The sequence below is a fragment of the Anabas testudineus genome, chromosome 5 (genome assembly GCF_900324465.2).
Source record: "Anabas testudineus chromosome 5, fAnaTes1.2, whole genome shotgun sequence".
Taxonomy (NCBI): domain Eukaryota; kingdom Metazoa; phylum Chordata; class Actinopteri; order Anabantiformes; family Anabantidae; genus Anabas; species Anabas testudineus.
Genome location: NC_046614.1, coordinates 10,986,387 through 10,998,145, shown reverse-complemented (window position 1 = coordinate 10,998,145; position 11,759 = coordinate 10,986,387). Strand labels below are relative to the sequence as shown.

Genomic DNA, 11,759 nt, shown 5'->3' with positions numbered 1-11,759 from the left:
ATCCTCCGCAGCAGAGGTGACTCTTGGTCTTCCTTTCCTGGGGCGGTCTGCATGTGAGACAGTTTCTTTGTATTGCTTGATGGTTTTTGTGACTGCACTTGGGGACACTTTCAAAGTTTTCCCAATTTTTCGGACTAACTGACCTTCATTTCTTAAAGTAATGATGGCCACTCGTTTTTCTTTACTTAGCTGTTTTTTTCTTGCCACAGTACAAATTCTAACAGTCTATTCAGTAGGACTATCAGCTGTGTATCCACCTGACTTCTGCACAACACAACTGATGGTCCCAACCCCATTTATAAGGCAAGAAATCCCACTTATTAAACCTGACAGGGCACACCTGTGAAGTGAAAACCATTTCAGGTGACTACCTCTTGAAGCTCATCAAGAGAATGCCAAGAGTGTGCAAAGCAGTAATAAGCAGAGCAAAAGGTGGCTACTTTGAAGAACCTAGAATATGACATATTTTCAGTTGTTTCACACTTTTTTGTTATGTATACAATTCCACATGTGTTAATTCATAGTTTTGATGCCTTCAGTGTGAATCTACAATTTTCATAGTCATGAAAATAAAGAAACCTCTTTGAATGAGAAGGTGTGTCCAAACTTTTGGTCTGTACTGTATGTAATGTGAACTGTGTCACATGCTTATTGCTTAAACAGTGATGTTATTTTGAATATCCAAAACTGAACTGTGACCAGTAGAAAATTATTGTAGTATCTGAAATTGTCATTTTTTCTAGTCAGCAGGCACTAACAAATATATTATGCATATATTATGTCATCCAGCAGTAAAGCTCTGAGACTGATGTATGGCTGAAACAATTACCACCACCCGGAAGGTAAAAGGAAGGACCTTTCAAAATAAATGTCAGTGTTGCACAAAAATGAAGACAAAAATCTGCAATAATCGTGTTCTAGTGTTTCGTGGATGGTACAGTTATAGCTATTATATAATACATTACATCATATCAGCTGTTTGTAGAAACAACGTTTAGCATAAAGACGAGCACAGCTGCTCCCAGTACAGATGTATCTTACATTGAAGGCAAAGTGTTAGCTGTTGAGTTTTCTTTCCGGCTCCAGCACCGTGACTTCCGTGTTGTTAGTCTTTAACAACAAGGCCCAGTTTACTAGCGCCAGAGTTTTCAAAACAATACACAACTGAAGAGATTAGAGTGAGTACAGCATTTGGATGTCTTTCTAGTCCAGTAGTCAGATCTGTGTCGACTGTCCGTGTGTTGTATTACGACTGTTTATCCGCTGCTCCCAAAGATAGCAACCATGCTAACACACTGTAACTTGTTGGTCTTCGTCCGTGTTGTTGTAGCGTTAAGTTAAATGTAAACAATACGAACTGTTGTAAACAACAGGACATGTTGTTTAAGCTGACAGGTGATTTTATTTCTGTTTAAATTCAATGTCACAGTGAAGCGGGGTTTGAGCTAACCTACTCATTCACGAAATAGTGCTAGCCCAATGCTAGCGTTTGCTAGTCGTTGAGTATGTGCGTTGCTGGACATTAAAACCAAACACGTCTACGAAAAAAGGATCTTTAATTTGTCTAAACTCTGTCAGTGAACTGGATCAATACTTGTTGTTAGCACTATATTATAGCTTTGTTGATATTTTACTGGAGATCCAAGCTACACTATAAGCAGTTGCCACACAGATGTTGGTACAGTATTAAATGGCAGTAACCCTTTCTAATTATAGCCTTTTTGCTGTCTGTTAAAATTTCACTGTACATTTGTACCTGTTAAAATGGTAGAGTAATAAGTAAGGTCAAAAAGACAGACAGTGTAAAAAATCAATGGGATCAGTATCAAGATAATTATTTCTGTCGTGCTGGTCGATATATCAGTACTGTGTTCTTCTATTCAGGTCCAGGATTTCTTGGTACAGTAAAGTGCACTTCTTAATTCCTACTGTTTTTTTACTTTTACTTCAGCTGTATTCAAAGCTTTATTTTGATAAATAAAACATAAAAAGAGACAAGACTGCATTGATTTACCAATAAGTAATTGTCATCTCTGTGGAGGAAAGGTAAAGAAAGACTGTTTGAGTTGTGTAAACTAATCACATGTTCCTCACACACCAAAGTGTACTGTGAGTGGCTTTGTTAGTTAACTGTGATCCTACAGTTATTGTACAATTATATATCTTTGAGATTCAAAACCCAAGATGCTAACTGTGTTGATGCTTTTCATTAATAGATTTTTTTTGTGTTTCAGATTTTAAAATCACATGTAGGACACACTGGATGGGCCAGTTGTTAACATCCTTTGAGCCTGTATGTGTAACATCAGTCCAGCATGGCCAGTCACTTCCGTAGCTACATATGGGACCCGATCCTTATTGTGAGCCAGATTGTGTTGATGCAGTGCATCTACTACAGCTTTCTGGGCCTCTGGTTGGCTGGAGTGGACAGCCTGGTCCAAACTAGTCGGTCACTGGATCAGATCTTCAGCTATGAAGTAAGTTATAATATATTTGTGTAACCTGTTTTTCTGCAAAATTTTCACATTTATTAAACGGCTATTAAAACTTTGCTCGGCTGCAGGTCATTGGTTTTGCAACCGTGCAGGGTAGGCTTTCAATGATGGCATTCGTCTTGAACTCTCTGACCTGGTGAGTAACTTTTCTCTGTATATCCAAATGGAACAGTGACACAACTTACTAAAAATGTAGGTCTGGACCCAAAGATTTGGATATTCAGGTATTTGTTCATTGGTTAGGTATTTGGTTTTAAATTTTTATATTGGGATATTCATTTTTCTTTTTTCTTTTTTTTTTTTTTTGTTTTTGAAAGTGATTTGAGGTATCACTTAGTATTTGGTTGCAATTGCACTGTTAAAATGTGGAAATATATGCGCTAACATCCCTCTCACCCACTGCAGTGAACAGTGAGTGAAAGAGAGCCAAACAGCAGCTGCTATCCAAAATTTCCATTTTCAGCCAAACCTTGCCAATTAGACTGGTGTTTTTCATCAGAGAGCACTTTTCTTTCAAAGGCTGGCTACATCGTGAATAAAACGAGAAGTTTGCTTTTACCAGAGAATTGGACAAACTAATCCTCCTCAAGCACAATAGAAGAGTGTAGATGTTAAAGGCTTAGTGAGCCTGCACTTTAATTATTATGTTTATAATGTTTATTATGTTTATTTTATTGTGTTATTTTTATTTTAAAATAGTTTGTTTATTATAGTGTGTTTGCTTCTCCTATAACTGTGTTGTGCTACCAACATTGTTTTATTTATTATTATTATAAGGCCTTTTTTTTTTTTAATTTAAACTTGATTGTTTATTGAAATGTGCACGTAGCTACGGCTCTAAAGCTTCAGAGCCCAAAAGATGGTATTCGAGATGCCCCTACTAAAATGCTGTTCTTCAAGCATCTCACAATTCAGACATTTAAAAGTCATTAAGAATTTATTTATGCCGGCACAGCTGAAGTTGGAAGAGTGGGAGAAACATTGTCGGCGTGTCTGACAGAACCTTTGTCTCCTTGTTCCCCAGTGCCCTTGGTCTGTGGTTCTTCGTCCGTCGAGGCAAACAGTGCCTGGACTTCACAGTCACTGTGCATTTCTTCCATATGATCGGCTGTTGGATCTATAACGCTCATCTTCCAGCTGCTCTGTCCTGGTGGCTCGTCAATGTAGCCTGCATAGCATTGATGGCCGTCATCGGAGAGTACCTGTGCATGCGAACTGAGCTTAGGGCCATCCCAGTAAACAGTGGACCCAAGTCTAACCTGTGAATTTCTTTGTTGACAACACACTGAAAAATGGACAGTTTAACCCTTGAGAAATTCACTCAGAAGAGTTTTTCCACTGGAACATGAGTCGGATTGTTATGCATCTCTTCTTCAAGTGATACATCAGATGAACTGATCTATTTATTTAAAGCTGCCATTGAAATGGTGGAAAGTGTTTGTAGCATAATAAGATTCATATTTTAATGGTTATGAAAGCAGACATGAGTTTACACCTCTCTGAAAATTGATGTCTGTGGAGAGGATTTGCTCATAGTAGTGACAGGTTTCATGTTAAAATACAGCACATTAGCATAAGCATGTCATTCCTTCATTTGAAGACAATTTACAATGGTTTCACTATTTTCACCTGTAGAAAAGGACAAACTGAAACTTTAGAGCAACAGATGTCAACAGCGGCCATTTTTCTTCTTTCTTTGCATTTCGTTGAATCATGAACACATGATATGAGTCTTAGCTTTTAACATCTGAAAGATAACTGTTGGGTATCTACTTCAGTCACAAACATATATATATAGATATACTAAAGTTTTCTGACAGTACTCCATCATTGTTTTGTCATATTAATAGCCTTAAATTAATAATATTTACCTTTCTGGACAGTTTGTAACTTCATCCTCATACTGCCTGTTACAGGCCTTTCTTGTCAAGCTTGTACAGCATTTTGCACAGCTTGTGTTGTTTGTTTCCCTCTCTCTGTGTCTTGATGTATTATGCAGACATTGAGGCCACTTGGGGACAGTTTGTCAGCCACCGGCTGAGTACTGCCAGCAGGCTGTGTCTGTGTTTCCAAAAACACTGTCACTGTTTGCGCCGACATGACATGAAAAGTCCTGAAATGTGCGGCACTGATTTTTGGAACCGTGTCAGCTTTCTCATTATATTATAGCTTTTACAACCTAAATTAACTTCCATTATCTTTAGAGCATTGCAGCTCTTTTAACACACGCTCATATACTTTTCAATTTGTGCTGATTGTCAGATCAAACCTTATGCCGCCATTGTAGTGTGTCTTGTTTTATTATATGTTTTGTTTATTCATTAAAAGAATCAAAGGCTAAAAACGTGTTTTCAGGGCGGTTGTGTACCTGGGAATTTCTTAACCAACCACTGTAACTTCTTGGAGTCTTCTTGTCACTGTGTCACGTCATGGTGATGATAAAACTTTAATGTTTTTGGCACTTTGATTTTGAACAGAATAAACAAACAAGCTATGATTATGAGATCTGCTGATGTGCTGGTTGTCTTTTATTACTTTTGGACAGAACCAGGCTAACGATTTCCTTGTTTTCAGTGTTCACACTAAAATAACTTGCTGCTATTAGTAGCTTCATAATTACAGCAGAGATAAGAAAATGGTGTCAGTCATACTCTCTGCACAACATCAAACAAGTGTACGTCCCAAAATGTCAAACTGTACCGTTGAGTTATGGTCCCATTGACTGACTGAAGGCAGTGTCAACTTACACTGTATATCATTGTTAATCACAGTGGCTGCCCTGAAAGGTTTCATATGCAACACTCTCTCTGTATACTTAACATAACTTTAGGTTTGTTAAGAACAACATAACATGACTTTAATTTTGTTAAGAAAAGTCTTTTGTTGTGATTAAATTCTCCGACTTGTTTCTAGTGACGAAACATCACAGTCAAATTGTGCATTTTCTTTTAGTACAGGGTTGGCACCAGGCAGCATCATTTGCTACAAAGCAAATACCTTTGTGCATATAGTATTTTAAAATCATACATGACCAGTTCAAGAAGAAAAAACAAAAAAAAAAACAGATTTCAGTCAGGAAACCGTAGGCGGGCAAGAAAATAATTGGCCATCATGCTTCACATGCCAAAGACGGGCTTTCTAACGAGGTTCACAGCACAAGCGTGTCATTAGTTCTCCCAAGGTTTTCCACCCTGGGCCCTGATCCCTCATTTTCTCCCACCACTGCTGGCCCTGCTGGAAGTGTCCAGTTGGAAAGGAGCAGATGGGAGCTTGCTAATTAAATAAAAAAATGCTGGGTGTGATACTCATTACCAACACTTTGCTTCAGGGAGGACTAAAAACAGAAACTCTGGAGTAAATGAGTTGCACAGCAGACAACTTACTGCATTGATGAAATGCTTCACTATCTCAGTTTGTGTTTCCAGATCTTTCCTATCAACCATTTAGCTGAAAGTGATGGACACACACATACACTGTATTTTAAACATTGTGCTTTATTATTACAAACACATTACTTTGCCATATATTGCTTTATACAGTCTTAGTAAATAGTGTGCTTTTCTATCAGTAAACTGAAAAAAACAAAACAGAAAAACAACACTTGGATACTGAACTTGTTTTTACATTCAGAAGTTCCTTCCATTTTAAGTCTTTAAGGTTCATCTCACAGAATAATTTTCATGCTTTCTTCAGTAGGGATAAAAGTCCTCTTTTATGTGACCTTACATATTGCTCATGCTTTGAGGACATCAGAGTTGTGTTTTTTATAGTTCGCACCACCAGACACACAATGGATGACGTAACGCTACCACTGAAATGTGAAATAAATAGAAACAAGTAGAACAAACATGCTCAAGTAGTGAGAGTGGGGGAGGTGGGTAATGACTATGCATAAGAGAGGATGCTGATACACGGAGGAACTAGCTTAACTTCATGCACAGATCAATACCACTAAATACTTTATCCAAGGTAAAATCAACACTGTCAAATTGTCTGCAGCACTGACACAAAAACTTGTCATGCATTTGAGATTAAATGAGATGATAATATCCTGAACCACAGAAATCATCTGTATTTTGATGATGCCTGTTTGCACCATTAGCTTTAAAGGACATATGCAAGTGCTTGGAAAAACAAAAACTATTTGATGCTATTGCTCGTTGATTTTTAATTTGCTCTGAATCTCGGTGACTGTTGTAGAAAAACTAAAAACGTCATTCTAGCGAGAGAAGTTTAACATGAACACTAATGGGTAGTGGTTAAAGTGCTATCACATCTAGCAGTGTCTCTTATAGGATGTAAATGAGTCAAACTGTGGGAATGATGCCAATTATACTGCTACAAACTGTAGCACTCATTAGCTTATTTTTGTCCATGAGATTTTTCAGTACTTTTCCTTCTTGTTGCTGCTGCTGACTTTGTGTCTTTTGTGTAAAAACTAAATTAGAACAATTATAAGCATGAAATAGATCGACGGAGCAGCACACTTGGAAATCTGTACTACGCAGTGCATTAATTAGTAGAGCTTTAATTAATATAATGTTAATAGAAAAGCAGCTGTATGGATGTTTTACAAAAATAAGATATTGTTTAGCATTACAGTAGCAATTAGTTTTGCTTTTGTATATAATTTGGCTTCATTAGAGTAAATTTAAAGTTAAATAAACTTTAAAGTTAAATATGTGTGAACTGTTTTTATTTGGGGTATTTTCAGGATACCTTTGGCTGCATTTTCATACAGATTCAAAATCTCATCTCTGTAGTAAAACCCTTTCCCCTGTGGTTTCTGCTGTACTGTGCAGTGAACATCTAGGTGTATTGTATTTACTACAGGTGAGCACTTTCACGCAATGATGTGAAACAACGCTGAACATTCACACTTCAGATTCTCTGTTTACACGAACATCAACAGTTCAGAAGTTTGAAGATCGGGCATGAGTACGGGGTCTGACGTTTTATACAAGTGGTTTGATTGTCACCTCCAATTTAAAACAGGTTAAAGGGGCATTTCACCTATAATGAATCTTAGTTTCTCCATTGTCGTTTAATTTAATTCATAATGTAATAACCTATTACAATGTGAAACCCTGCCCATTTTTATAAAAATTCACAACAGATTAAATACCGTGTTTTGCTGAACATATGCCGCAGCTCTTACTTAAAGGATCAGTTCCACATTTTGTTAAATTACTTATTTGCCTTCCTGCAGAGACTTAAGCTCTGATGTCTGCACATGAAATATGAAGCAGCCAGCAACCGCTTAGCTTAGCTTAACATAAAGCAGGAAACAGGAAAACAGCTCATCTAGTTAGGTCAAAGGTAGAAGTAGAGCCTCTGAAGTTCAATTAAATTAATTACATTTTATTATATGAATTATATTCATTTATTTATTACCTGTATTAAATTAATTATATTATATTATATGAATTATATTCATTTATTTATTACCTGTATTTGATTAGCACATTTTAAATGATGATAATTTTATGTGAGTTATGTGCCACAGGAGCCATGTGCAGAGCTAAGCTAATGGGCTGCCAGTGATAGGTTTCTATTGTGCATACAGCTAACTCCCAAAACAGTGAGTGGACACAATATCAGGAAGACATCACTGTCTTATAATCTGATGAAAACCAGTACAACCTCACAGAATGACCTCAGAGTTTATAACTCAAGCATTTTGATCTTTACAAATACAGTACTCTTTGCAGGACTGTTGTGCATTTTACAGGTTATTCAAGCCTTCATGATGTTGTGTCCACCCCTCATATGTTGATGGCCCGACTCCGGTCACACGTATTTGAAATTCCTAGAATATGGAGTGTTTGCTTCAGTCTGCCTGGACTGATAGGCTGGCAGAAATGTAACCTCCACTACTACATAAGTTTCTAAGGGAAGATCAAGCTGGAGTATTTGAGAGGATTTCAAATTAGTCATCGCAGCAAATATTGATTGACTTGCCACAGGCATCTGTGGCTGGTCCAAAATAATCCCCATTAAAACATTTGTCCCTCTTAAATCCTTGGCTTTAAGTTTGCACCCTGGAGGACTGAACCCTGGGGAATCGGAGGCTCTCCTCACACCTACCTTACCCCATCTGTATAGAGGACCAGTTGGGCCCAGTCAAGATCACCATCAGTGACAGGGTAAGGGCAACGAGAGGTGAACTCATGCTAGGTGAAGAGCTGGGGCTGCACAGGTCGAACAGACTTCCCTGGAAGCGCATCTTCCTGGAGTCCTGCCTCAGCGTCTCCCAGATGGTGCTAACTTCCTCCTGACAGTCGGACAGCGCTGTGAGGGCACATGTGTGGAAAGCTTCCCAGTGACTGTGGCAAACAAAGGATCACCAGATCAATGTTGCAGCTGCCATTTCACTCAGAAACGCATGCAGATATGCACTGGCTGTCGTGGATTAATTTGGTTGCCAATAATCTATCACTCAGATGGTGGCCTCAAGAAAGTCAAACTGAGCTTTAATTACCATGGCAACTGCATCAGAGAATGAAACAATATCACAGATAATATTGCAAGTGGGCAATTTTTAACAGAAGGCTTGTGTGTAAATCTTTGTCTTCATACTGGGCTAGGGGTGTAGGGTGCGTGCAGTAACAATGACAAAAAACGTCCCCAGAATTTCATTACTGCTGCAGCAAAGTCATAAATTATTTAGTACGACGGCTCAGTGTCTCAGCACCATTCATTTCTCCATTCTCCCTCTGAGATTATGGCATCTGCTCTTTTTTCTCTCCAGTAATTTATTAGGAGAAGCACGTCACCCTATCTGTTTATGTTATTCCACTCAATCGTGGACTATTATGTACTAGGCTAATTGAGTTGAAAGCCAATTTTGTGCACAGTGGTACAGATCAGTGGGTTTGACTGGAGCTTTTTATTCCAACCCATCACAACAAGTTTATCCTTTAGTTCTTCAATTCTCTAGTTACAGTGCATTAATCAGCAGTACCTGTTTCAAATGAAAAGCTACAGACTCAGTTTGGCATTGGTTACAGAGATGTCTAGTGTGCCTCAAGCTGTTCACACATCCTCGTGGGTAAAGATATTCTCACCTGCACACTGCCGCCACTCCCCTTTCACTGGTCACGTTCTCCTGATAGTTGTCCATACTCTCTCCCAGCTCCAGAACACAGTCAGAAAAGTCCTTATAAATGTTCTCACACTTTACATCTGTAAAGTCTCCTGACACCGTGAGGGACAGGAACACTGCAAAACACACACAAGACACTGTTCAACTGATTTGCGACGCTTGGTTCGTGGCGAACTGCAGCGTTTCCTTCAAACAGGCGTGTTTTAAACTTTAATCAGCACCACAGAAGTTGCACAATCAAAGTTATCACATGCCTCTGTTCTTTCCATAAAAAAAATCATTCACTAGACTTGGGATGTCAGGCCATTTGGTATTCTTCCTGTGTGAAATCTGGTTTCTCTTCCTCTACTATTTCCTCACTATCAATAGCAGCTTCATGTAACTTTTGTTTTAAACTTATTTTTTATTCAAATTCTATGAACTAATAGATTCTTACATATAATTAGCACGTTTCTAACATCGCTCTTAATGTGAAAATGCCAACATTTTGCAGTCCTGACATCTGAGCTTCACTTTGGATAGAAGTCAGTGGGCGGCAGGCTCTGAGGCAGATGTTACCACAGAGAATAGTCCTGACCACTGTAGCCAATCCATTACTTTTATGTGGGATACAATGCCATTTGCAATTTAAATAAAACATGTCGATAATGCAACATTCAGTAAGAGGGCAAAGTCAAACAGCCTCTATAGCATTACATATTAGGAAAAGTGGAATTTAACAGAATAATGCTGAAGTGTGTTTCTTTACACGCCTGTCAAGCCTTTAAGTAGAGACACCCCTGTCCTCTATGGGTGCACTAAAGCAGTTGGCCACGGTGCAGATCTCATAACCTCCATCCAACAGTGATGGAGATAAATAAAGATTTCAGTGTGAGCAGTCCCATTTCTGATGCAGGGGGATAAAACCATGTAAGGCTGTCAGCCCGTCCGAAGTGTCCCTGAGCCTAGATACAACCACGGAGGAGCTTGATGTATCTTACCCAAGGCAAATGCAAGACTCCCTCCGATCTTCGTCGACATGAAAAATCCCATATCATCCCATTTCAAGCCAAGCGGAGGGCGCGGGATGCTGCCGAGTCGCTCATGGATCGGCACGAAAAGCGGCGCTGAGTCACTCGGAGCTGATTAGCTTCCCATCTTTAACGAGTGTCGGTGTGTATCAGCGATAAAGCGGCGATAAACACTTGGTGGGTGTGTGTGTGTGTGTGTGTGTGTGTGTTCACAGTCTTTCCCTGCTCCGGTCCACTGCTGACGTTACCTGCCCCCCGGCGTGCGCTGAGATCATCTTCCCCCCTCAGTCCCGGACAGCGCGCACCTCCCCGAGCAGGAACCTCCGTCCAACCCACCTGCAACACTCACAAAACACAAAACACAAAACACACAGTGGGCACGAACACTGGAGAGATGTTGTTGTCTCCTTACAGGATCTCCATATTAGACTTATATACATTACAAACCTGCTGCTGATGCTTTCAGTGGAAATATCCGCTTCTGGCATGTTTCAACACAATGATATTTAAATCATTTGGGATTTTTTTTTTACTGGTTTAATATTGTTAAATATGTATAATTATTCAAAATTCAGTTTGTGTATTAATATAGAAATATTGAAAAAAAAAAGTCTCACACAAGTCACACTTCTGTGGCACTTTAGACCATGATTGACTTCAAGGTTATAGTAGACTCTAACCTGCACATTGTTAGTCAAACACAGTGATGTAAAGACAAACTTAGATACTTGTGATGATGATTACACAGTAATGACTAAGAACAACTCAATAAAATAAAATAATTTATTTTACAGCTGCATTATTTTCTTATTTCCTGGAGACACCTGGAATATATAATTTTTCACTAAAAATTATAAAGATCCTAAAAGTCTGTAGTTGTTTTAGTTGAGTTCAGTGGCAACAAAAAGTAAGTGAACCTTTTCCATAAAATGTGATCTGATCATCATCTAAGTGAAGACTAATAACAAATATAATGTAACAGTATAGCATAAAGAATCTGATCTTTCATGTCTTTATTAAGAACAACTAGAAAAACCTCACAATGCAAGTGGAAAAACTATGTGAACCCTTGGAAACAATTACTAGTTGATCTCCCTTTGCAGTAGCAACCTCAGCCAGGTGCTTCCTGTAGCTGTGGATCAGACCTGC

The 11,759-nt window shown here is 38.7% G+C and overlaps 2 protein-coding genes across 2 annotated transcripts; one reads left to right on the top strand and one right to left on the bottom strand.

Annotated features, from left to right (window-relative positions):
• The first annotated feature begins 1,067 nt into the window (after positions 1-1,067).
• On the top strand, positions 1,068-5,008 carry sys1 (SYS1 golgi trafficking protein). Its single transcript, XM_026349574.1, has 4 exons — positions 1,068-1,178; positions 2,235-2,477; positions 2,564-2,631; positions 3,520-5,008. Exons 2-4 carry the CDS (start codon positions 2,316-2,318, stop codon positions 3,758-3,760), a joined length of 471 nt encoding a protein of 156 aa, XP_026205359.1. The 5' UTR covers positions 1,068-1,178; positions 2,235-2,315; the 3' UTR covers positions 3,761-5,008.
• A 3,004-nt stretch (positions 5,009-8,012) lies between these two features.
• LOC113154905 (neuritin-like) lies at positions 8,013-10,877 on the bottom strand. Its single transcript, XM_026349342.1, has 3 exons — positions 10,581-10,877; positions 9,563-9,716; positions 8,013-8,821 (listed from the first exon to the last, which is right to left on the bottom strand). The coding sequence occupies exons 1-3, from the start codon at positions 10,630-10,632 to the stop codon at positions 8,584-8,586; spliced, it is 444 nt and encodes a 147-aa protein (XP_026205127.1). The 5' UTR covers positions 10,633-10,877; the 3' UTR covers positions 8,013-8,583.
• Positions 10,878-11,759: the final 882 nt, after the last annotated feature.

Coding starts and splice junctions, on each gene's coding strand:
- LOC113154905 (XM_026349342.1), bottom strand. CDS start 10,632: ATGGGATTTTTCATGTCGACGAAGATCGGAGGGAGTCTTGCATTTGCC. Junction 9,717..10,580: donor GAGTCTTGCATTTGCCTTGG/GTAAGATACATC, acceptor TGTGTTTTGCAG/TGTTCCTGTCCCTCACGGTG. Junction 8,822..9,562: donor GGAGTGGCGGCAGTGTGCAG/GTGAGAATATCT, acceptor TGTTTGCCACAG/TCACTGGGAAGCTTTCCACA.
- sys1 (XM_026349574.1), top strand. CDS start 2,316: ATGGCCAGTCACTTCCGTAGCTACATATGGGACCCGATCCTTATTGTG. Junction 2,478..2,563: donor ATCAGATCTTCAGCTATGAA/GTAAGTTATAAT, acceptor GCTCGGCTGCAG/GTCATTGGTTTTGCAACCGT. Junction 2,632..3,519: donor GTCTTGAACTCTCTGACCTG/GTGAGTAACTTT, acceptor CTTGTTCCCCAG/TGCCCTTGGTCTGTGGTTCT.